At 41.3% G+C, this 25,312-nt stretch overlaps 1 protein-coding gene across 1 annotated transcript in view; it reads left to right on the top strand.

The window, feature by feature from the left end:
• The window catches only part of zswim5 (zinc finger, SWIM-type containing 5), a 63,460-nt gene extending 38,768 nt beyond the window's left edge, over window positions 1-24,692 (top strand). Inside the window, exons 2-16 of the mRNA XM_035170165.2 lie at window positions 4,164-4,351; window positions 4,773-4,941; window positions 6,484-6,632; window positions 8,565-8,715; window positions 9,679-9,855; window positions 9,975-10,151; window positions 10,815-10,961; window positions 11,075-11,212; window positions 14,347-14,498; window positions 15,332-15,434; window positions 15,627-15,762; window positions 17,363-17,520; window positions 17,641-17,804; window positions 18,265-18,346; window positions 19,329-24,692. Of these exons, the coding sequence (XP_035026056.1) occupies window positions 4,164-4,351; window positions 4,773-4,941; window positions 6,484-6,632; window positions 8,565-8,715; window positions 9,679-9,855; window positions 9,975-10,151; window positions 10,815-10,961; window positions 11,075-11,212; window positions 14,347-14,498; window positions 15,332-15,434; window positions 15,627-15,762; window positions 17,363-17,520; window positions 17,641-17,804; window positions 18,265-18,346; window positions 19,329-20,191 (2,954 nt within the window). The 3' untranslated portion in view covers window positions 20,192-24,692. The remainder of the gene's footprint in view (window positions 1-4,163; window positions 4,352-4,772; window positions 4,942-6,483; window positions 6,633-8,564; window positions 8,716-9,678; window positions 9,856-9,974; window positions 10,152-10,814; window positions 10,962-11,074; window positions 11,213-14,346; window positions 14,499-15,331; window positions 15,435-15,626; window positions 15,763-17,362; window positions 17,521-17,640; window positions 17,805-18,264; window positions 18,347-19,328) is intronic.
• Window positions 24,693-25,312: the final 620 nt, after the last annotated feature.

Below are 25,312 nucleotides of genomic sequence, written 5' to 3'. Positions count from 1 at the left end.
CATAAAAGTATAGTTTGAAATGCAAATAATTCAGATAAATCTACTCACAAAATCTGAATTCCCTCATTTGAGAGGTGGGTAAACCACTGTGGTTTTAAATTCACTCAGCTCTATACATAGCACAAGTGTGACTCATTAATAACCACAAATGACACATACATACACACTTTTGTCAGCGATAAAGATGTCAGTGGCACACCTTGTGTGTAGGCTTTCTAGGCAAGCACACATATCTGCATCAGAACAGACAAAAACACATGACACACACAGAATAACCAAGCCACTAGCAAAGATACATGGAAATGCATGAAGTGTGCGTGTGTGTTTGTGTGTGCATGTGCGCGCATAGTCTACTGTAAATATCACTGACTTGTTTGCATCATTTGGTCTTTATGTGCTCACTATGGCATTAAGAACAAAAGCAGACAGGGTTTGAAAAGGTAGCTTTGTTCAGTGTGTTTCCATGCTCTTGTATGTGTGTGTGGGTTTGTCTGATGCAGTATCTTTTTTTATCAAGTGTCATTTCACCCCCATCTGCTGAAGACACACGCACACACACACACACACACACACACACACACACACACACACACACACACACACACACACACACACACACACACACACACACACACACACACACACAGAGGGAGGGAGAGAGTGGTAAGTAGTCCTCATGAGATTGGCACAAAAAAGAATGGGTCCGTTTTTCATGTAGCCTTTGAGTATTGACTCATCTAGCTATGGGACTAGATAGATGTCTATGAATGGGAGAAAGAAACAAGAAATCTTGTAATCTTGTCAGCCATGGAGGACCTCAAGGTTCCATCCTTGGTCCCTTTCTATTTGTATTATTAGTTAAAAAGCTTGTTTGTTGCTTGGACTTTAACCCGTAAAACTCAACATTTGCTTGTGTCATATGGGACAAAAGATAACAGATGAAACATGCAAAACTCTTTATCATCTTCTTGGTCACAAAGGGAAAAAAGTTAATCGCCTAAAAAGTGAAACTATTCTAGTGACTAAAGTGACTAAGTGACTAAAAATATGTTGCCATACATTATATCCTGTCATTCCTATGAGACAGGTAGAGTCTCACATAAAATGTGGTAGGAATGGCCATGTTGCATGGGAAGAGCCTTAACTAAAATATGAATGCCCAAAAAACAGCTATCTCAACCAGATAATTAAACCCAGCATCGCTGTAGGTTCTATGTGTCAACCTGGCAAGAGAGGTGAGGAGTGCCAGACAGACTGACTATGAACTGTGTCTGAGCCATTTTTGACTTGATTGAAAGTGAAAAGAGCAGCAGTGTCACTGTAACAATCATCCCGTGGCCTGAGCAACAATAGGCTTTAACCTAACAGACAAAGACATAGAGAGAAGGGGTGGGGGGGGGTTGGTCCATAGCCGAGAGAAAGAGGGAAATCAGCTCTTTCAGCTGTGGGAGAGATTGAATCCTGAATGTCATCTGCCATCAAAATTTTTGCACTCATTTGAAATGCTATACTGGATTTCTGGAGGCAAGTGCAGCAATGACTGATGACTGACAAGACCCTATTTAGACAGCTTTGAGAGAAGATAGCTCCCAAATGTTCCCCCGATGCTTTTAAGAAATGCTCTCCTCCGGATTTTTGAATGATCTTTTGGCCTCCGCTGTGATGATTTCACCACTGGAAGATCAAATTTGGACTCCATTAGACTAAGCTGTGGTTTGTGCAAATTGGCTCGACAGGTATATCCATTATAGAGACAGAGGAAAGGAATGGAAACCCTTTCTTCATCGACATTGATGATATTACCATGTGCTGCAAGACACAAAGATTGGTTGGACAGGCGCGCTCAGTAGGGGAGAGAGATTTCAACAGTTTGGAGGACTCTTTATGTCTATCACTTCCAGATGCATCAGCTTCTCTTTCTCCCCCTGCAGTCTGCACTCTCAGTGTCTTGCTCATCCTTCCTGTCATAGTCAGATGCCCTGTTAGACACAGTGGACAGTTGGTGCTGGTCAGTCAATGTCTTAGAAATCAATCAGTATGTGAATTAGTTGACAGTGTTATTCATGAGGAGGCATGCGTAGTTATGTTTGCCAGTTGTGATGGTTGGCATGTAGCCAGCTGGGTCAGTTTGTCAGAAAGTCGGTCAGCGGTTTTCATGTGGTTGTAATAATTGTTGGGTTGGTTTGATGGTGGCTAGTTCAGATGGAAAGGATCAATGCTTTCTTGCTTTACAATTTTTTGGGAATTTCTTCATTGTATTTTCTCTTTGTTAAGTAAGTGTACATGTAGCAACAATTCTGCATAAACATAGGCCTTTTGTCAGAGTTATTTTTGGCCAACACAGTTTTGGTTATTGTAGCTATAGTTCAGTGTTTTCTTTGCTTGCCAGCAGTGTTGTGCAGTAGGTTGATATTGTTGATAAGATTGGTCTTGGTTCACAACCTACCTTGTTTATTTTGTGTAACAGTCTCTACATTCAACAACATACATCAGTTTCTTTTTAACTCTTCATGTAGAAACCCCTGTAGCTTCTCTTTGTTGTAGCAAGTTGATTGGATCTCAGTGTGTGTCTGCTCTCAACCAACATTTGGTTTGGACAAATCTATTGTGGATTTTGCTTTTGCATTATGCTTTAACACATACGTATAAGGCTGCTCTACCATGCGTGCCCATACCCCTGAATCTATTATTCATGTCTGTGAATTAGTGTTCGCATTTTTCTTTGTTGGTTTTTCAGGACTTTAGACATGTGATAGTTTTCAGCCCATACCCAAAATTGCCATATCATTGCATTCCAGTTAGCTTGCTCATCCTCCTTTTATGTTTCTTTCTCTCTCCTGTCTTTTGAGCTGGTAAAGCAGCAGTGAGGTTGCTATGGTTTGGTGAGATACAGTAATCCATTGTTTACACACACATGCACATCTCACCTCATAAATAATTGACCTGTCACTGTAAGACGACAGGACAGACCAGATACACTCTTTCCTCCTCTATTCTCTGTTCTTCTCTTACATTTCTCCTCTCATCTCGTCTCCTTTAGCCTCTTTTTGCGGACTCACCATATTGGTAGTCAGCCTGCAGTTTGTCCACCTGTACTTTTGCTTCCCCTCAGTTCCTCTGTTTCTTTCTTCACACTATGTCTTTTAGTAACTGACCTATACAGGCTACCTGCAGTTGAAGTTGGAAAGGGCTTCATTTTTTATGTTTAAGTCAATGTAATAAAAGTTATTATATACATAATTAAAATTTTGGTTTTAATAGAATATTAGCTCTATGATCGTTAAGGATTTTGAAGTAAATGTCCAATAGATGTTTGTAATAATTGATTCAGTTAAAAAACGTATCATTGTTCCAAATGTAAGCATGTAGACACAAAATAGAAGAGGACTTAGGACAGATCCTTGAGGTACTCCATAACTGAGTTTTTTGTTATCTTTTATCAAACTTGTAGACTCAGAATTAGATACCTGCCTAGTGTCAGACATGATTCAAAAATATTTTAAAATGCTGCAATACCGTTTTACATAACTGTGTATTATCCTTTGGCCATACACAGGACGCAATGTGTTTATACATAAAATATGTTTTGCATGAGATGTATACCACTTGTCTCTGATTCAGCCGATTCTCTTCAAATGGAATGGATCATCGTGTTCACTGGAGTCTCTCTAAAGTTCTGGGGCCCTGCAGAACAGAAAATGGCACCAACAATGGCCATTTCATTCTATCCCTTTTTAAAACCTACAGTTGAACTCATTGCAAAGGCTTCAGCTGTTGGAGTGTTGACACGCACTAGCATTACAAGGAATAATGACTTGATAATCAGTGTTCAGAATCCATCCAGTCAATTCAACTTGCCAAATTGGCCAAACAGCTGCTTGAAATGGCCAACTACAACCAACGATGCCTGACATACCACAAAAAGTACAAACAATGGTCAGCCCCAGACACTCAACAACACCTCAACAGTGGCCAACAGCAAATAGTCCACTTGGTATATGAGGGCTGTTGTCATTAATACCCATGGAAAGTCATAGACATGGTTGTGTTAATAACAAATAACCAAAAAAAGTCAGTCAAGGTCAACAAATGTGAATGTTACCTAGTTATTTATGTTGCAATAAAGTCTCACTTCTTTCCCCTTCTTCCTTGTGTCTTTGCAGGCTTTCACCTCAGTGGCACAGTAACTGAACCCACCACATCATCAGAGCCAGAGGTCACACACAAGGTGGCAATCAGCTTCGACCGCTGCAAGATAACCTCAGTCACTTGTGGCTGCGGGAACCGGGATATATTCTACTGCGCGCATGTGGTGGCGCTGTCTCTTTACCGGATTCGCAAGCCTGAACAGGTAATAATCACAATACACAGTATTTAATGTCTTAATATCATAAACTTTGACTTTCTGTTTAAAGTATTTTTTCCAATATGCATCAATTTTAAACGTACACAAAAACAAGTAAAAGTCATCTGAAGAAGGCCAATCAAACATTTACATGCCAAATTTTAATAATCTAAAGCAGTTTTAAAGATATTTCTTCCAGTTGTTTTTAAATCTTAGAACACTAACAGCACTACTCTACTTCTGTAGCCTTAGTTATGTGGTGCAATGAGTCTAAACATCATGCAACTAAGTGTTTTTGGTTTGATTAGAGAGTTCTTAAATAGAGACAAAAGGTATAAACTCACACCTTACAATAAGAAAAGTTGCCATGTCATGCACCAACACATGTGTGTGTGTGTGTGTGTGTGTGTGTGTGTGTCTGATGCAGGTGAAGCTGCGGCTGCCCATCTCCGAGACGCTGTTCCAGATGAACAGAGACCAGCTGCAGAAGCTGGTCCAGTATCTGATAACTGCCCACCACACTGAGGTGCTGCCCACCGCTCAGAAACTGGCTGATGAGATCCTCTCCTCCAACTCTGAGATCAACCAGGTTCATGGTGAGACGACAACGTCTGCGCCAACATGTTCAGTCTGTTTGATTTGATTTCAAGCAACAAAAAGTGGGATTTCTATTGCAACTTTCATGTAGCACCATCTACATCTGATTTTGAATGTCAGGAGGGCCGAGCGGTCAATATGAAAGTTTTCTTCTCTTCTTTTCTACCTGTTCTTAATTCTTGAAAAGTTCTTGCTTTGTGGAGATGCTGTCCATCCCTCTGCAGTGATATCTTCACAGCAACAGGCCAGACTTAAAAGCTTCCAGACTTGAAACATGCCGCATGCAAGCTTACAGGCTGTCATACGTCAGAGCCCCTGATTACTCTGGCAAAGCAGCGAAACCGGCTTCAAATGGCTCGTTTGATTTCTCAGTTCCCACTCTCCAGTCACCACCTCCTTCCAGTGGCTGGGCTATGTTCAAGAAAGCAGAGAAAAAGAAGCTGAATGATGAAATGGATGCTGCAGAGGGTAAAAAGGAGAGATGTGTCGAAAGGAAGGGGACACTGAGAGGAAGAGACAGGAGAAATGGCACTCGGGGAAATGGGAGGGAGGAGGCGGAAAGGAGTGGAGAGATGAAAGGGCCGGAGAAAGTACCGAGATGAAAAAGAGGAGGAGAACAGCAATGGGCGTGCATCAGGGAAACGACAAACGAGACACATCCTTTCACCAAACAAAACTCTTTATGTTTCTCTATTTCATCCTCCTCGCTAAATGTTGACATTCTCCAGCTCTTCTGTCCAGGAAGCCCCGGGCTGTGTTTCCTCTCAGCTAAGGGGGATCATGGGGGTTGAAGTTCAGTCGATCCAGGAGCGAGGCAGCCTTTGATGGAGGAATGTTGCTGTTTGCTGCAGCGTACTCCCAGCCAGTTGGAAACACATCTCTGGGCCTTCCTCAGCTCACTTCCTGCTAGATCAAAGCAGCCCCCTTCAGTGCATATCTACATTTCCCTGTAGTATTTCTCAGACGCACACGCTCAGTGCGGAATAGAAGAAAAATAAAGTTGGAGTTATATCCCTGCAGTGTATGATAAGTGTAGAAAGAGCAGCTTTTTGTAAATGTCATGGTGGTGCACTTTAAGTTAAGTGTTAAAACAAATAGGTTTGAAAGCAGTGAGTATTGGCAACGATTTCGATGACCTCAGAATTACTCATTTCTTAGTTTTGCTCTCAGGATGGTTATTTATGACTCTCTCTCAGCATTGAAGGAATAAATCTGGGATCAAATGTCAGTATCTAGCAAAGGAAGCTGTGTTTTTGTGGAGTGGCTATCTAAACGTAATCTCCACTTCCCATAGTTACCCTCTGTTTACTTTCTTTCCTCGGGTTAAGAACTGTGAACAGGAAGGAATGGAGCGACCCAGTGAATATACAGACGTACCTTTGCTTACAGCATCTTTCATGATGTGAGAGGAATGTTGATCCTGGATTGAAACTGTGCCTCTGTTTTCAGTTTAATTCAGTTTTTCATGCAGTTCCATGTAGTATTGTGTGTGTGTGTGTGTGTGTGCCTGCCATTAAGTATATGTGTGTGTGTATTCCCAGGTGCACCAGACCCAACTGCAGGTGCCAGCATTGACGATGACAACTGCTGGCATCTGGACGAGGATCAGGTCAGGGAGCAAGTCAAACAGTTTCTATCCCAGGGAGGATACTACGGCTCTGGGAAGCAGCTCAACTCCATGTTTGCTAAGGTACACGTCACTGCTTCCTACCTCTGCTTCATTGTTAGATATTATTAATGCAATAAACCAATGAGTAAAAATATGTAGCAGCCCATTTGAACAGGCCGGTGATTATTTTGAAACTATAATAAAATGTATAAAATTTGTGTGATAAACATAATACATAATACTAAAAACTACCTTGTGCTATACTCATCTATTTATATTGCTATTATGAATATTCCTATTATAACAATGGTTCAAATGTGTCATGGGTTGCTTTTAGTGAAGAACCCACTTTTATCCCACAGTTCTGCAGTTCTCCTTAACTCCCTGGTACATTTTATCGTCTTTCCACTCATTGTTTTGGTTTTTATGAACCACAGTTTATCTTTATAGGTGAACTGTCACTGCTAACTTGCATCATTTCCACCTGTTGTTGGGTTTATTTAATGACAAAGCTTTAAAATCCAACCGTGCACCACCTGCACAAGCATCAAACAACTGACCAACATTGAAGGAACTTCAGATGTTTCTTTAAGGAGTTGGTGGAGACAAAAATGGAGCTAAAAAGAAGTGTGAATATTGGATTTGTATTCATTAGGGAACCAGAAACACAACTACAGGTGGAGGTTAATGTTGCTATGTTTCTGCTGGATGTGTGAAAAGGCAACTCTTTCTCCATATCACCTGGATGCAAATATAGACCTACTTTAAAAGGCTGCTCCAGTTATTTATCTTTGCATTAAGTTTGATGACTTCAAAAAGGAATAAAAAAGTGATCACATTGATGGAGACTAAAGTATTTTTCCCAAATTTCCCATAATCCAACACAATAGTTTCTTTTATTAGACTCTCCGCTGCCTGTAAAATCCAACCCCTTTTTTATGAGTAAACTCATGTTTATGTAACGTTGACAAAAGTTTGCCCCCAAATATCCAGTAGTTGAGACAGAATTTCCTCCTACGTATTTGTCACATCTTCATTTCAACTTCACATACACCACTTGTTCTGTAGTGTCAAAGAATACCAGGATTCACAGATGACTGTGCCCTTTTGTGTCCATTCTGCAATGATCCTTTGTCTCCATGTGAAACTATGCTTTCCCACGGTGAAATTACACAAAACGCGAGTCCTGAGAACATCTCAAGATTTCTTCAACTGTATTATTCAAACCTGAGACACCAACCGGTTTTGATTATGGTTAAATATAACCTTGCAAATCTTCAAAGTTGCTGTAGAGGTTTTATAGATGTGCCTTCCTAGTGCTCTTTGTCTGAGTGTAAAGAGGCCACTAAACACAACCTATTATCCGGTGAATCTCTCCATTTCAATGCCAAACTCTTTCTTTTATTTAGTTTCAGGTGGGATTTAAATGGTTTTACAACATCTTACAGTCTGCTTTTGAACTAGAAGATGAAATGCTAGATGTACTGGATGAGGTGGGCGTGTGTCAGACACCATGCTGTATCGTTTCCATTGTGCCTGGATTTCAGACATGTATCCCTCTATCATGTACGTTCCAGCCTGAGCTGCCTTGGATTTTTATTCGCTTCCTCGTTGAATCAGTGAGTTTATGTTTCATCTCAGGAGATGATGTGGCTAATTAAATCTTCAGTGCATCTCAGATCATGCATAGAGTTAGGTATCGTTTTTATGATACCGGTGCTAAATCAGTACTTTTTAAAACGGTTCTGTTGCTTAAACGGTGCCAGAACAGATACTTCCACCAAAAAGCCTAAAATGACGATCCATGATAAGAGAGGCTTTTTTATTAAGGCAAGATGGAAGTAGAAATTTAACAGATTAACTGTCAACAGTTATATTTACCTTTAAATATACAGATTTTAATACCTATCCCACTCACGTATAGTTTCAATGGTTTTTTTATTATTCTCTCCTGAAAAGATTCTAATGACTGATGTTCTACATACAGTGACTCTAACTGTACTGTCTTTCCAGGTGCGGGAGATGCTACGAATGCGAGACTCCAACGGCGCCCGAATGCTGACGCTCATAACGGAACAGTTTATGGCGGACCCTCGTCTGTCGCTATGGAGACAGCAGGGCACGGGCATGACGGACAAGTGTCGGCAGCTGTGGGATGAGCTGGGTAAGTAGAGATAAAGAAACGCTGTGCAAAAAGAAACGTGCAGAAATATTTGTTTCTGATTTCTCCATTTTGATTTTTTTGTTGTTTTCGTAAGTCAGTGCCGGTCAAACAGATGTGTCCAGTCTGTCTGTGACTGAGATGAATATTCACCTCGTTAGGTTAGCACTCAGTCACTAAGCTATTAGGTCATCCAGTCTGTAGCTTCTCCTCCCGCTCCAGCCTCTCCTCTCGCTCCCTGCACTGAGTGAATGATAAAGGCTGCCGATCAATACGGCTGCTCAGCTTCTCTGCAATCAATCTCAGCATTTAAGAGGTCAATAAGAACACTTCCTGGGTGAGCGAGGGAGATCATGACACAGACACAGGGAGACAAAAAAAACAAAACAGCCAGACGGTCAGACTTAGTTGCCTGAGTATTTTTCTCAGATGCAAATACAGTTTGAGGTTCATGTAGAACTCTAGAGGAAAAAGCAGTAAGGAAGCAGAGAAGGCCACCTAGCTGTCAGTTGTTATTTCCAACATTTTGATTTATTCAATGTGACAATTCATAAAACTGAAAATAGTTGTCGGTTAATGTTGTTTTTTACTTTTGCAGTCACAATCATAATTGTGGATGTGTGATGTAATGACATGCAGCATATTGTTCCCTTGACATGACTGAATGATTATTCTTAAGATTTGTCTAGTTTTTCTGTTATTATTATAACATAGAATTGTTTTTTTTTTAAAGACAGTAGATTATTTTCATACAGTCTACTGTTCCCTCGATCATTCAGTTGAATAACTTTACAGAAGGTTATATCTTCCACCTCCATTTACTGTCACAATTGATAATGTTTAGAATTCTTGCTTGATAAATGACGAAGACTGACAGTTTTTTGGAGCAGGTCAAGTCTCTCATTTAGGACCACACTCCCTTTGTGTCCTCTGTATACTGACCTCTGACTGCCCTCATTTCCCCAGGTGCACTGTGGGTGTGCGTGGTGCTAAACCCCCACTGTAAAAGTGAGGAGAAGAGCACCTGGCTCAAGCAGCTGAAGAAGTGGGGGGACATGGACGTCTGCCCACTGGAGGACGGCAACTACGGCAGCGAGCTTCCAAACATCACTAACGCTCTGCCGCAGAGCAACCTCGCACAGGGTGGGCACAGACACACACATGTACTTTGTGATCAAAATATAAAAGCAAACCAGAATTAAGTTGATCTTGATGGAACAACTTGTCACTCTGACTGATCCTGTATGTTTTGTCTTTCTTAGACTCTGTGTCCAGGCCGAGGAGGACAGTGTTCAGCCGGGCCATTGAGGCCTGTGACCTCCACTGGCAGGACAGTCACCTCCAGAGGATCATCAGCAGCGATTACTACATGTCCCCGTCCTACCAGAGAGAGGGGGAGAGCCTGCTGTTCAACCCACAGGGTCTGCCGCTCTGGCTCGGTAAAATCACAATTCATTATTCATTTCCAGAAAAAAACATTATTTTTACCTTTTGCATTATTTGCTCTCTGCATTGATACTCTATTATTCATTTTGTCAAATTTGATATGTATTCAGGGTAGAAAAGTGCACTGAACAACATGCACACAAACACACACGCTTCCTGTGGAACCTGTGAGATTATGAAAACTTAATTTTCAGGAGGAATGAAAGTGTTCCTGTGGTACATCCATATACCCACAATCTCTAATTCCACACACACACACACACACACACACACACACACACACACACACACACACACACACACACACACACACACACTCTAATTCTGCTGATATTGAGGCCAGTATCTGCAGTAAGCAGCTTCCAGCTAAGATCTGTCAGATTCTGCAACTTAAGCCAGCTATCAGACACGCACTGGCGTTCTGCTGAGCCTGCAGAGTGTGTGGGTGTGTGAGAAAGTGGGTGTGTTTGTGCAGTTACTAACAAAATTCTATGACCCACAGTGTGAGTGTTTCTTTGGTTATTAGTGAAAGAGGGAGTGAAGAACGTTTTTTGGGGGAAAAGCCCTTTTCTGATCTTTTCACGTTCATTTCTGTGTGTGTATGTATCAGTATGAAGCTGTTCTGACCCCACCTATTTTCACTGTCAACCACACAGACCATGTACCAACAGCATGTGCTCGCGTTGATGCCCTGCGTTCCCACGGTTACTCCAGGGAAGCCCTGCGATTGGCTGTTGCTATCATCAACACACTTCGCCTCCAACAGCAGAGACAGATGGACATGTACAAACACCAAAAGAAAGGTATCATACACACACACACACACACACATACCTATTAGGCTGTGTCTGGAGCGACGGTGCCATGACCACTCATTTTACATTTGGCTTACTTCTCGCCTCTCATCCTCTGTCAGAGCTCCTCCAAAGGGGTGTGACCTCCATCACCAACGTAGAAGGCTGGGTCGGTCATCCCTTAGACCCGATTGGCTGTCTGTTCATCACTCTCACAGAAACCTGCCGCGTGGATGACGACAACAGCATGGATACCGGAGGTACAAACACATGATTCCATTTCTCCTTTTTAATTGAGTTTTTTTTCCAAGGGAATTATTATAAGAAATCATCAAAACTCTTATTAGACTTATTTTAAAGCCAAAAGAGGAGGCCTGTCATGTTTTATTTTCTGTGTCAGACAACATTTTCCATGATTATTCATATTTGGATTCATTAAGTAGCACTGAAGAAGTTTATGGACGTTCCGCTGAGTGGATCCTGTGAAATTCCATTATTTCGGGAGGAGCAACAAACTTCATTTTGTGTTTCTGAGTCTCATGTGTTGAGTTTTCAGGCATGGAAACCAGTGTCTTTACATAAGCACAGAATTACATATATTTAGATTCAAATCATTCATCCTTACCGTGTCCACTTTGAACATAATTGACGTTGGTCTAAGATACACTACTGTCCATTAAACCTATAAACGCCTGAGTATGAACCTCAGTAAGATGCATACTCAACCATGAAACTCCTCCCAGTCTCCTCACTCAACGATATGTTGATCAAATACAGTAGCTCAATTTAACAAACACAAGGTATAATACTTCCTGACCCACTTATCCAGCTGATGCAGAGGTGATGGGGTTCACCAGCAGTGACTCATTAGACCACACACCCAATGTTCTTACATATGGACCAGGCACCATTGTGCTGCACACAGCCATGAACTAGCAGAGCATGAATGGATTGAGCTGCAACACCCTGCTCATTTACACCACACTCTTCTTTGTGTGTGTGTGTGTGTGTGTGTGTGTGTGTGTGTGTGTGTGTGTGTGTGTGTGTGTGTGTGTGTGTGTGTGTGTGTGTGTGTGTGTGGTATGTATAGAATCCATCACCATTTGCATTTCTCACCCTGCCCAGGGCCTTTTTGCACCAGTGACCATTGCCACAAAGCAGAATAGGGGTTGGGTTTTCCCATTGTCACTAGGCTACAGGGAACCATTGTCAGTTCAAACAATGCAATGACCATTGGCACAGTCGTGTGTGTGTGTGTGTGTGTGTGTGTGTGTGTGTGTGTGTGTGTGTGTGTGTGTGTGTGTGTGTGTGTGTGTGTGTGTGTGTGTTGTATGAGTGTGTGTTCTTAAGACAGAGTGAATGATTGTCTTTTGTTGTTTTGGGAATTTGAGGAGAGTGGTATGATTATTTTGTGTGTGTGTGTGTGTGTGTGTGTGTGTGTGTGTGTGTGTGTGTGTGTGTGTGTGTGTGTGTGTGTGTGTGTGTGTGTGTGTGTGTGTTGGGTTGCCTCATTTCCTCCCCGAAGACAGCTGGGAACGTCTGTCAACATGGGGGGGTGGAACCAGCTACATGTTAGCCAATCAAAGAGCACATTTCTGATCTTTTCAAATCAACCTATCAACAGTTGAAACGGGACCAAAACAGATTTGGTGCTGGGATTTAATCTGTGAAACCAGTTTCCACTTTTCCTAGATTTCTACACACACACACACACACACACACACACACACACACACACACACACACACACACACACACACACATACATGTTTGTACTTCTATCTTAGTGAGGACACTCATTGACATAATACATTCCCCATAAATCCGTGGAATAAACAGGATTGAGGGGATATGTTGCTCAGAGGGGATTTAAGCTGAATGATGAGGTGGGGGAGAGACGAACACAAATGTGCACCAATCAGCAGCTGAGACTTGTGGCATCTGTTCTTAGTTGAACAGCATTGGTGCAGGGTTGGCAGCCACATTATGATTTGTGAACACAGTCCACTATGTATCCCACATTAGGTTATATACAGCTTTAATCACTCCACATTTTGACTTTACTGAATGATTTTCATTTGATTTAAGACATGTTAGCTGTCTGATACTGTGAACATATTTCCATAGTGACTGATCCTGAGGGGATATCTACTCCTACACTGTAATACACAGGAAAAAAATCCACTGCCCTTTCTCCCCTCAAACATGACCTAGGACTGTATACAACGATTTACAGTTATGTTCAGATGGCCAGATCTGGTGATTTTGTGCCCACCTGCATTTGTTTTTGGCAGCTTTAGAATTTGGGCATCTTCTTGGGTATTATCACCCAAATGGTAAGAATGAGATTAACAGGGCACGTAAAACAACTGAAAATGTATAACTGACCAAACAAAACAATGTCATTTCACTTAATTAACATTTGACTGGAAGTTCCAGTTTTCTATTCAGATTATTATTCAGTCATAAACATCTATACCCCTTATCAGAGTCAATCCCAGCTTACATTGTCTGAGAGGCAGTGTACACCCTGGACAGGTCGCCAGTGTATCGCAGGGCCAACATACAAAGACAAACATCCATTCACACACAATTGAAAGTCTCCTATCAACCTAACTCCAGTCTGTATATGTCTTTGGACTGCTGGAGGAAGCCAGAGTACCTGGAAAAAACACACACAGACACAGGGAGCACATGCAAACTCCACACAGAAAGGCCCCGGCCGAATCAAGATCCTTCTTGCTGTGAGGTGACAGTGCTCACCACCGTAACACCTTACCTTCTCGGTCAAAATAAAATAAGACAGAAAACCTGGTAGAAGCTTGTGTGTCATATTTTGACAAAAAAGTGTTTTAAAGGTCAGCGTAACATTATCCAGTAGATCCCATCGCAATCATTTTTCATTTTTGAATCCAGAATTTTAGGGCTTAACAAAGAAGGCCGGAAGCTGCTGGGAGAAACCTTTTTATTTCCCCCTCAGATTCATTCCCTTAAGCTCCTTCCCAACACCAGCATTGTGGAGAAAACAAGCTGGGTGATGAGTGTGGTGTGTGTGCAGCTCTGCTCGGGCTAGTTCGTGTCAAACAGATGTGACAAAACTGATGCAGCTGGTGAGGGATCGATTCACTGTCTGTATTGACAGGGGTAATAATGACTGTGACCCGTAACTCTCTCAGTGTACAGTGATGACCAACCCTGCCTGATACACATTTTGGTGCATTGCGTGCTCCCAACGGCTTCAACCCACCGAGGCATGAACCGGGTCACTCCATGTGCCACTAATGTTGCTTATATTAATAAACTTACTGACCGAAGCAGAATATATCTGCCACACAAGGGACATTGTATCTAACTTTATTTGTTCTTTCTTCTCTTACTTTGTTTCCACCTTCAGAGGGAGAACCCAGACCTCCAGTCTACCACCATGTGCCAGTGTGGGGTTGTCCTGATGCTGGGGAGTCGTACCTGACTCTGGCTTTAGAGGTGGCTCTCATGGGTATGGGCCAGCAGAGGATCATGCCCGAGGGCCTTTATGCTCAGGATAAGGTATTACTGAACCACACACTGCCACATGATGATCTGTAGTAATAATGTAGTTGTGAGTTGACTATCTGTCTGAAAGCAGCTGACTTTGTTCTTTGCAGACAACAGCAATTACTGTAATTTTACATCTATGTCTTTGTGTAAAATCTTCACTGCAAAAAGAGAGAAAAGGTCACGTCATTTTATTCCCAGTAAACAGAAAGCCACAGTACTTCATTTCATTGTGATTTAGAATAAATCTAAGCAGCATTTCATTGTGTGAATGATAATCTCCTTTAAAGTGCTTAACACAGCTGCCACAGACCTTTGTTAATGTCATGAGAATCAACACGCACTAATGTTTCACACAAGAATATCATTTAGAACCAATCAAATCAGTGAACGGACTTTTTACTGGATCACTGGCTAAAATAAAATCAGTTTTCCGTTGTTTACTGGAACAATAGAAAAGCAGTGATTCAAGAGTTTGAGGTATTTAAGTGCAGCGCGTCCTGTAATTCCTCAATCTCAAAATCCCTTCTTAAAGGGTATTTAAACTTCAAAGTTTTTTTTAATTAAGTCAGCTTAGTTCTACTCTTTTTAATTTGGTTCAATTAACACATCTCAATTTATTGTATCTAGATTATGGAAATAATACTAACATGATTCAATGACATTATCGATTTGAAATGAATCTATTTGCATTGGAAACAGTCACTAAAAATGATTGTTTTAGGAAGACTTGTGGAAGTTTACGAGCTTCTTCGGAACATTATGGAAGATCTTCCTCTCATTGTTATTGATATCTAATATTTATTGCTTTGGTAAATAATGTTTGTGTTGTGAATGTGTTGAAGGTTTGTCGTAACGAGGAGCAGATCGTTGTAAAACTTCAAGAGCTGGAGCTGGATGACCTCCTGGTTCAGACTCTTCGGAAACAGGCCATACAGCTACTAGATGGTACGAAACAACAATGACAACAATGACAACACTTTCCCAGATTTAAAGAGGTTAAAGCATCTAGGATACTGTGTGTTATACTGATTTCTCTCAAGATTCTTATCTCAAATTCTTTGTCAATCAATGGATGTGATCACGTAACAAGTTCACACCTTAAAAACAAATCCTTATTTTGTCTTTCTCTTGGTGCAGCTGGTCCCTTCAGCGGTCTTGGGGAAGTCATCCACAGGGAGAGTGTTCCAATGCACACCTTCGCCAAGTACCTCTTCACCGCCCTGCTGCCACACGACGCTGACCTGGCGTATAAGGTGGCTCTCCGCGCAATGAGGTCAGTCTCTACACTTCATTTTTTATTTAACAAGGATTCAAGGTCTTTATCGTCACCATACTCGGGTACAATAAAATTGTAAGAGGCTTCTCTCTCCTAGATATTATATATACTATATAACACATTTATATCTATCTATACATGCAGTTAGATATGCCGTTGATGTAAAATGAATAAAAGCTTAGTCACAACAAATGGTAGGCTTTATGTTGTGATTTTATATACATTACATGTAATAAAAAAACATGTTTATTTAGTTCCTATAAGAGCCTCTAATAAAGAGTATTTCTGTCTTAAGTCAATGTATTTCGTTATGTCACTATTTTGACAGTTGCACTCAACTGTATGCTTTAGCTACACACAGCCAAAGCAAAGTACAATTCTAACCTCCTACCTTGGTTCAGTTTTTCAGTTTTACTTTATGGTCATTTCTGCGGCTGCAGTTTGCGCTGTTGCTGAATTGCACTTTTCACAATAGCAGATGTTTTTAATTATTCATCACCCTCATGAACTTTCATGCAGGTGGGATTTATTGTAGCATTGTAGCATCAGCCTGCATGAATTCTTATCTGTGTGCACCTGAGTGTTAAGAGCCAGCACAGGCTGCCACCCATTGTGGTGGTGGTCTCATTTGTTTCAGCCAGCCTATTTACCAGTACCAAGTACTATGATCTATTATGATAGCATTTTGCATTCTTGCTGAGAGTCAGATGGGAATACTGTTCCCGTCTTTATCATAATCCAACCAGCTGCTGGCTCCAGTTTCATATTTACTGAACAGACATGAGAAAAGTGATCCTCTCATCTAACTGTTGAGTGAGAAAGGGAATGAGAGTATTTGCCAAATTCTTGAATTTTTGTTTTAACTTAGATTTAATTCACTTTCACCAATTCCAGTGGTAGTTTTTATATCCTGTTAGATTTCGTTATTTTTGTTTTGGCCATCAAAATGCTAAAATAAACATTCAAACAACTATGATTTTATAGTCTATTTTCATTTACACAGTTCAATTAGTGATTCAGCGAGGATTTTATTATTGTCCATGTGAGGACAATTGTGAGAGAAGCAACTTTTTATAATCGAGTCCGCATCTAACAGGTCAGTACAGAGAGTGAGAACTGAAAATATAGCAGAAAACAAAGCTCTTCAACATCATTCTTGTTGTCTGCCTACCGGTTATATTGTAAACCCTGACTAGTAGTTTCAGCCATTAGCCATTTTTTCCTGTTTTCTTTCTATAAACTGATATTTGTGTAAAACGATCCAGCAGCAGTTCACTGCTGGCTGCCTCAGTGTGTAAACAATGATATAGATACCAGCACATAAACGCTAAGCGTGTGGGCGGAGCTGCGTAGTTAGCTGGAGAGGCAGACATGAGGGAGATGGCGGCCACACAGAGCAAGAGTGGGCTGCAAACAGCCTGCTCCACTGGGCTAACCAATACAACACAGCAATATCTTTCTCTCTCCCTCAAACACACTTTATTTCTCTGATGTTTTATTTTTCCGCATTGAGCCACCAGTTTATGTAGTTCTCCCCATGTTCGCTCCGTTGTTGACCAAAGGTGTGTTTAAAACTGTTGTTGTGTGTTTCTGTCAGGCTGCCGGTGTTGGAGTCATCAGGAGGCTCCGGGGACGTGGGCCACCCTCACCATGGCATCTCCATAGTTCCAAGTAGATACCCACGCTGGTTCACACTGGGACACCTGGAGTCACAGCAGTGCGAGCTGGCCTCCACCATGCTCACCGCTGCTAAAGGTACCATCAACACATCCACAGTTTCATAGTCTCTCCTCATATGTTCTTTCACTAAAATCGTTCTTGGTTATGATTAATTTGTGTATCAAGGTATTAGTTTTCACTTTCCTTTGCCTGCAGGTGACATGTTGAGGTTGCGGACGGTGCTGGAGGCCATCCAGAAAAACATCCACTCCTCTTCCTTAATCTTCAAACTGGCCCAGGACGCTTTTAAGATCGCCACACCCGCAGACAACCCGCCTGATATAACCTTACTCAACGTAGCACTGGAGCTCGGCCTGCAGGTACAGTGTTGGTCACACGTCTAAATAGGGAGCAGTTTTCTTGAACTTGTCATTTCTGCAATCCTCTGCAGCCCCACTGCAAATTAACAGAGAAAATTTCACACAGCGTCTTACTATTGTTGCTGTGAAGAATCCACATAATTGAGCCTTTTGTGGTGAACACAGAAACTGAGCAGCAGTGTCACTGTGGCCTCACGTGTCTCTTATTCTCCTTGTATTTAGAGTTTAAACTGAATTTCTGTTCATTAAATGTCAGTGAAGTATGAATATACTTTGGATACATCTGTCCTCACTGGAGAGTGTGGTTTTATTTAAATATTTTTTAACATTTAATCAAAAATGACTGTTTGAGCCAGTGAACATTTGCAAAGCTGCCCAGATAATCCTGAAAGATAAGTTTTCTAATGAAACACAGTATCAGAATCAGAAAACATCATCATCTCCTCCTGTTTGTTTCCAGGTGATGAGGATGACTCTGTCCACACTGAACTGGAGAAGGAGAGAGATGGTTCGCTGGCTGGTAACCTGCGCCACTGAAGTCGGTATGTGAAGCCCTATAATAAACACCACTGAGACTTATCCCATAAGTGTACTCTCCATAGTGTATTCATGTTTTTCCAGTCATTTAAAATGTGTAGCCTGTAGTTCAGTGATGCAATGGCACCCAGGGGTGGATCCAGGGGCGATGCCAGGGAGGCACTGGCCCCAGCTGAAATCTGATTGGCCCCTGGAGTGCCCCTGTCCTGTCAGTAGTCTTTTGTTAGTAGTTTTTTGCATAAACTAGTCACATACGAACAATTCTGAAAATAAATATAATATTAATAATGATAAAACAATTTTTATTTAGTTTTTTTCAAAATATATTCCATGATGTGTGGCTTTGCTTAAAGCAATAGAGCCAGAAGTAATCAAGGAATGACTTGTATGTGCGCTTTATTGAATGAAGAATTGTTCATGGATGTAAGAAAAATCCTAGATCCCCACTGCAGGTATAATTAGGGGCTTTAGCACTTAAAGCTATTTAGTCATGTTTACACATTGACAGTGGTCTGAGCCTTTACTAAAATTACTTAAAACTTTGCCCTGGTGCTTTTCATTTGAAGTTTGACCGTACACTGTGACTGAAGTTGACATGTGCTAACTTCAGTTGATCTGTCAAATGAGCTGTCTCCAGAGCTCAGAGACAGGACTGGGTAGAGTCACAGATCTGGGGAAGGCTCCAAAAAACCTACGACATTGAAGGTTTACAATGGCTTCCATCATTCTTAAGAAAAAGAAGTTTAAGAATGACTCAACCTCGAGCTGACTGCCTGATTGAACAAATCAGTGGAGAAGGGCCATTAGAATTGAAGTCAAGCAGTTAAATCTTGGATTCATCAGACGAGGGAATCATGTTTCTCACAGTGTTAGTCCTTTAGGTGCCTACATATGTCTTCGACTGAGGAGAGGCTTCTGTCTGGGAGCCTCTATCCGGCTATTTACATTCTGTCTTCAATACATGTTTAATCTTTCTCTCTTCCTCAGGTCTGCGGGCATTGGTCAGCATCTTACAGAGCTGGTACACTCTCTTCACACCGACCGAGGCCACCAGCATTGTGGCAGCCACCGTCATGTCCCACAACACCATCCTGCGCCTCAGCCTCGACTACCCCCAACGCGAGGAGCTGGCCAGCTGTGCAAGGACCCTGGCCCTGCAGTGTGCCATGAAGGACCCCCAGAACTGCGCTCTGTCAGCTCTGACACTTTGCGAGAAGGACCACATCGCCTTCGAGACGGCCTATCAGATCGTGATAGACGCAGCGTCCACGGGAATGACGTACTCCCAGCTCTTTACCATTGCAAGGTACATGGAGCACAGAGGATATCCTCTGCGATCGTTCAAATTGGCCTCCCTTGCCATGACACATCTTAACCTGGCGTACAACCAGGACACACACCCAGCTATTAACGATGTGCTCTGGGCCTGCGCACTTAGCCACTCTTTGGGTAAAAATGAGCTTGCAGCCATTATTCCCCTGGTGGTAAAGAGTGTGCACTGTGCCACAGTGCTGTCTGACATCCTCAGACGGTGCACCATGACAGCGCCGGGTCTTGCCGGCATCCCTGGGAGAAGGAACTCTGGGAAGCTGATGTCAACAGACAAGGCACCATTGCGGCAGCTCCTAGATGCCACAATCTCAGCTTACATCAACACCACGCACTCTCGACTGACGCACATCAGTCCGCGGCACTATGGAGAGTTCATAGAGTTCCTGAGCAAAGCAAGGGAGACTTTCCTGCTGGCACAGGATGGCCACATTCAGTTTGCCCAGTTCATAGACAACCTGAAACAGATCTACAAGGGCAAGAAGAAACTGATGATGTTGGTCAGGGAGCGCTTCGGCTGACCTCCCCCCTCCCTCACAGGGATGCTCTCCCTGGGAAGAAGTTGAACGTATTTGTTTCTATTTAAGTATTTTTTTAGATTCTTTGTATTTTTTACTTATGTTGAGCCATTTGTTGACTAAGTCATAAGTTTTGGTCCCTGTTTTGTTGTTTTGTTTCTTGAATGTGAACCAGGAAGTGTTTGCAGTACATTGCTCTACTTCGTTGAGACTGCAAAAGAGGGAAATGGCTTGAAATGTCAGAGAAATACCAACAAAAACAAAGTGTTTTACCCGCCAACTAATGTTGAATCGATGATAAAAACATCAAGAGATTGTGATGACAAAAAAAGCAAAAAGAACTTTGTTTTTCAGTGGCACATGACGATATGAGAAACCAAATGATTTTGTTGGATGGGGTACATACTTTGAGCCAGAGGACGCTTTCAGCTGCGCTTAAGATGAAGTGTATTTAAAAGTGGAAGAGATATGTCATTCCAAACATAAAGAGCCACTGAGGTGGAAAACACACAGAGTGTTGCTGTCATACCTCGACTGTATTATTTGTCAGCTTTAACTTCTCTATCAGAAATGGCCTCTTGTTTCATTCAGGGCATCTTAGAATAGAGAGGGCAGAATACAGAACTGCACACATGTGGTCTTTCTGTGGAAGAAGTCAACACCAACAGGTTTAAAGCCACTCTAGACTAGCTCCTATCCTCTACACCTGCTGGTCAGTGCTTTTCATTATCAATATCTCCAGAGGGTGAACCATGTTGCTTCATAGGCAGCATGTTCCCAAATCCAGCAGCCTGAGAGCGACATAATTCAGCCTGTTCTCGCTAAGGTAGAGTAGTAGAGGTTCCACATGCACATATTTTTACAGTATCTCTCTTATATCCTCCTGAAAGATCATTGAAAGTGACAAAAATACAACTTGATGAACAGTGGGGTCACAGAAAGCCCATCTCTAGAGATACCACTGCACCGCTCTATATAGCTACTTGTGGCCAAAACCTTTTAAATCTGTACGACTCCATCGATGACTTCTCACATGCAAGATCAAGATTTAGTGAATAAGCAATAGTAGGCGAGTCTTCTTAATTTTTATCATCCAGTGGCATTGACTTCACCGTCTTGTATTCTGTTAGGCCTGGGATCTTATTGGGACCTTGTTGACTTCAGTGACTCTGCCTGTAACTAAAGTCCCTTTTCCATTTCCAAAACTTCAGTGGGAACTCAGGAGCTCTTTGTTCCACACAACCCAGAATATTAACGCACAGTTCCAACCCACAACCCGTCAAACATCACTGTTTATACAAACTAAAGCCGGCATGATCTGCATTTAAAGCAGCCGCATTAGAAAGTACATAATAAACAAGGAAATAACAATGTAGACATCAATTTAAAGAGAACTAATTTCATCCAGATTGGAAAAGCCATCTAAAATGTTTTCCATGAATATATATATTAGAACCAAGCTTAAACCACTAATAAGTCTTTGCTTGTTAATATTTTTGTTATAGCAATCGAACAAATAATTGAAATGTGAGGAAAAACCCAAACTATGCTCTTACCCTCCACTCGACTCTATTAACCATCATGTTAGCATCAGTGAAGTAACTGTTAAGGTTCAGTTGTCAACTTTCTTAGCTGGTTATTAGCTAGTTAGCTGTTAGCTGTTAGCTAATAAATATAATGGAGGTTTTAGCAACTAAACAAACCCTAAATTTCCCTTCAAGTTATGGTGGAGAACAAAAGAAAGCTAAAAGGAGACAGAATATTTTGTTTACATTTTTTAAGTGGCCTGAAAATTACTAAATTAATGCTGAGAGTTGCAAGACGTGACAATTAGCAACTGTCGCTAAATCTACTGTAGAAACCAGTAATGGTGGTTTAAGCAGTGTTCGGATATACTCGTGCAAAAAAAAAGACAATTAGCTAACATTTGTGAATGAAAAATGTAAATATTTATAACATTTAAAAAAACAAAAGGAACTGAAGAAACTGCACTTACCATTCCCATTATGGCTGATATGCTAATAGCTAAATGAACGTGCTAAGGAAGCTTTTTGTGGTTTCAAATCCATGTCATTCCCGAACTACTGGTCTTAAACCTTTATGGAAAAGGGTCTGTAGTTACAAAAGCTATTTTGCTGTGTATGCTACTAGTTGTGCTAATTCTGGACTGTGAAAATGAGTGGCCATGTCTCAAAGGGTTGCAGAAACAATGCACATATGAAAAAATACTGTATATTTTATGTCTTTGTGACGTAAGCGTACATATTTGAGACAACATGCCTCGGCACAGGAAGTTGTTTGTCTATACGGGGGCCGTATAGGTCCCCTTTCTTTCTAACCCAGTGGCATAGTGTTGTTAATGGCAGTGTAGAGTACAGCAAGCGCTTGAACTGGTCTTCGTACTAGCACTTCACACAAATACCTCTTCAGTACGTTCCTGCCTGCTTCAGCATTTATTTATTGATTGTTTAGAAACTTTGTGTGACTGAGTCGGAATCGCATACACAAAACAGAACTGGACTTAAAAAGGAAAAAAAAAAGTCACACCAGAGGAGTCGGCCTGTCGACGGTAGGAGGATAAAAAAGAGTACGGTTTTTGAATGGAGGAACATTTTCTTATCTGCTTTTACATTCCACGAGAGCTACCTTCACCCGCTACCCGGGTAGTCAGTCACAGCTCTGGGCCTTTTTTTTTTTTTTTAAATCTGAAGAAATGCAGATAGATGAATGAGGAAGATGAATAAAAGGAAAATTGAGCAAAAGAAAGAAAAGTAGAGAGAGAGGCTAAACTCAGTTCTCAGGGACATCACTTAAAGAAACAAAACAAAAAGTAGTAGCATTAAGCATTTAAGATATTGTAAATATTAAAGTGTCAATTCAGAAAATTGTAAAGTTATAATTATTTATGATAAGTATGTTATGTGTTTGGTCTTTTTCTTTATTTTTACGTTCTTTTCGGCGAGGGTGTACTTGAATTGTTTTGGACCGGGTGAATTTGACGGCGTTTTTTTGTAAGAGCAAAGACTTCAAGGCATTTCTCAGGTGCTCCTGTGTACATTTCTTTCAGTTTGTTTTTCGCTATAATAATTATTGTTTGTGTTTTTTTATTTTTAGATTTGCAAAGAAATAAAAAAAAAAATCTGTTTTCCAAAAGGAGGCACGTTATTGGGGAGCTGAAGAAAAAATGAGTAAGGCATTCATTTGTAAACAGATACGTACTAAACCTGACTATGCAGAACCACTTCGTTGGTCTTGTCACCTCTTAAAGACGCCCTCTGAAAACCTGCCCCGGCAAAGAGGACGAGACGGTGTTGGGGGGGCGGACAAAGACAAGACCCAGCATGCTTGTATTTGGACAGTGAGCAGTAGCCAGCCTGCATTCACTGCAACATTTAGAGGACAAAAAGAAAAAAGGTGAAAAATGCCTTTCTGACCGATCAATGTACAAAGATTATTTTTGCTTATCTTCTTTGTTTTATTTAATCAGGACTCAAGCCTTTAGTGTCTTCTCAGCTGTTGTGTGGCAGCACCGCATTGAGACAGAACATATATACACAAGAGTCAGAAACCGCAACTGTATGAACAATAGCGATGGCCTGTGAATGAACGTGTGTTCATTCCTCATTTCTTGTAACTCTATTTTTCGTATTATTGCTTTCTTGACTCTCTTCAGCCTAAAAACTGATTTCCTTTTTCTCTATCTCTACTTTTTTCACCTTCTATCTTTTTCTAGTTTTCCTCCGTTTATCGCCTCGTTCCCTCTCTCACAGAAAGGGTTTTGGTTCCATGGCGATGCGTCGACGTGTCGGCGAGCAGTTTTCACTGCAGCCACTTCCTCTCATCGGTGCTCTGCAGCAGCCTCGTGTCTTCACAAATAAACTTCAAGGTTTTCACCTTTTGTTGCTGCAAAGTCTTTACTTTGATTGATTTCTTGGCTATGACACTAGTATGATAAGAATGTTTCCTTAAATCATACCTGAAAGAGGGACTTTATTATAATTTCAGCTGTTGCTTAACCTGGAAGCTGCAGTCAGCTGCCTTTTTGTGATGCATAAACTGACAGCATTACAACCTGTTTCCTCTCTGTGTTCACTGTATCAGCCTCTTTCTTTCTTTCTTTCCTTCTTTTTCTCTTTTTCTCTTTCTTTCTGTCTTTCTCTCATTCTTGTGGGGAGTTCTATCTGCTGGTAGAGATCTAGTTCACCGTCTGTTTGGTTTTGTTTTGGGGATTTTTGTAACTTAAGGGAAAATGGAAAGTGTTTGTTGCCTCTTTGTGCTACTGATTAAGAAAAAGGTATTTCCAGTATTTGTTGCCACAGAAGTATGATAGCTTATCATCGACACCGTTTTTTGTTTTCTTTGGAATTTGTAATTTCTTTGTGCGACTTCTTGAGCTACTGTCTATAAAGCGAGAATTTATTACTATTTATGTAACGCTACTACCATTTTATATTGATTTGTGTTGGAATCTCAGTGCTTTTCTATGAATAAAGTGTGAAACACATTAGAGGGACTTCTTTATATCTCTGCTGGACCAAGATGCATTACTTAGAGGTTCTCTCTCTCTCTAAGTTTAGAGTAAGTCAGAGTAATGTCCTCTTAAGACGTGTGTGTTTGTGTGTGTGTGTGTGTGTGCGTGCGTATATATATATATATATATAAATCAGACTTGCTTGATGCAACAGCTACTTTAGCTTTTTCTACTTCTTAGGCAAAGACAACAACAAGCTAACTTACAGATGTGATGTTATATATCACTACTTTTTATCAAGTGGCCAGTATACCTGTTGAAGGGGTTAAAGGGATAGTTCACCGAAAAATGAAAATTCACTCTATCTACTCACCACTGTGCCAATGGAGCAGTGGGTGAAATGTTTGTGTCCAGGAGTCTCAGGAGTAAACAGCGTTGCAGCTGAATCCAAGACAATTGAAGTAACTGGGGGAACGATTCTTCAGACTTAAAAAAACAGCAGAAAAAAATACTGCTCGTGTGGTGTCATCAAAGTGTCCGTAAGCCCCAACATTCATATTCGACTCGAAGCGGTGTAATTTACACTTTGTTTTTAGCCTAAATGTCCGCTACCGGAAGTAGCGATGCTAACCCGGTGTGTGCAGTGTTTCCGG

This window comes from Hippoglossus stenolepis, chromosome 11, assembly GCF_022539355.2.
Source record: "Hippoglossus stenolepis isolate QCI-W04-F060 chromosome 11, HSTE1.2, whole genome shotgun sequence".
In the NCBI taxonomy this organism is placed as follows: Eukaryota; Metazoa; Chordata; class Actinopteri; order Pleuronectiformes; family Pleuronectidae; genus Hippoglossus; species Hippoglossus stenolepis.
This window is presented reverse-complemented; position numbering and strand designations above follow the sequence as displayed.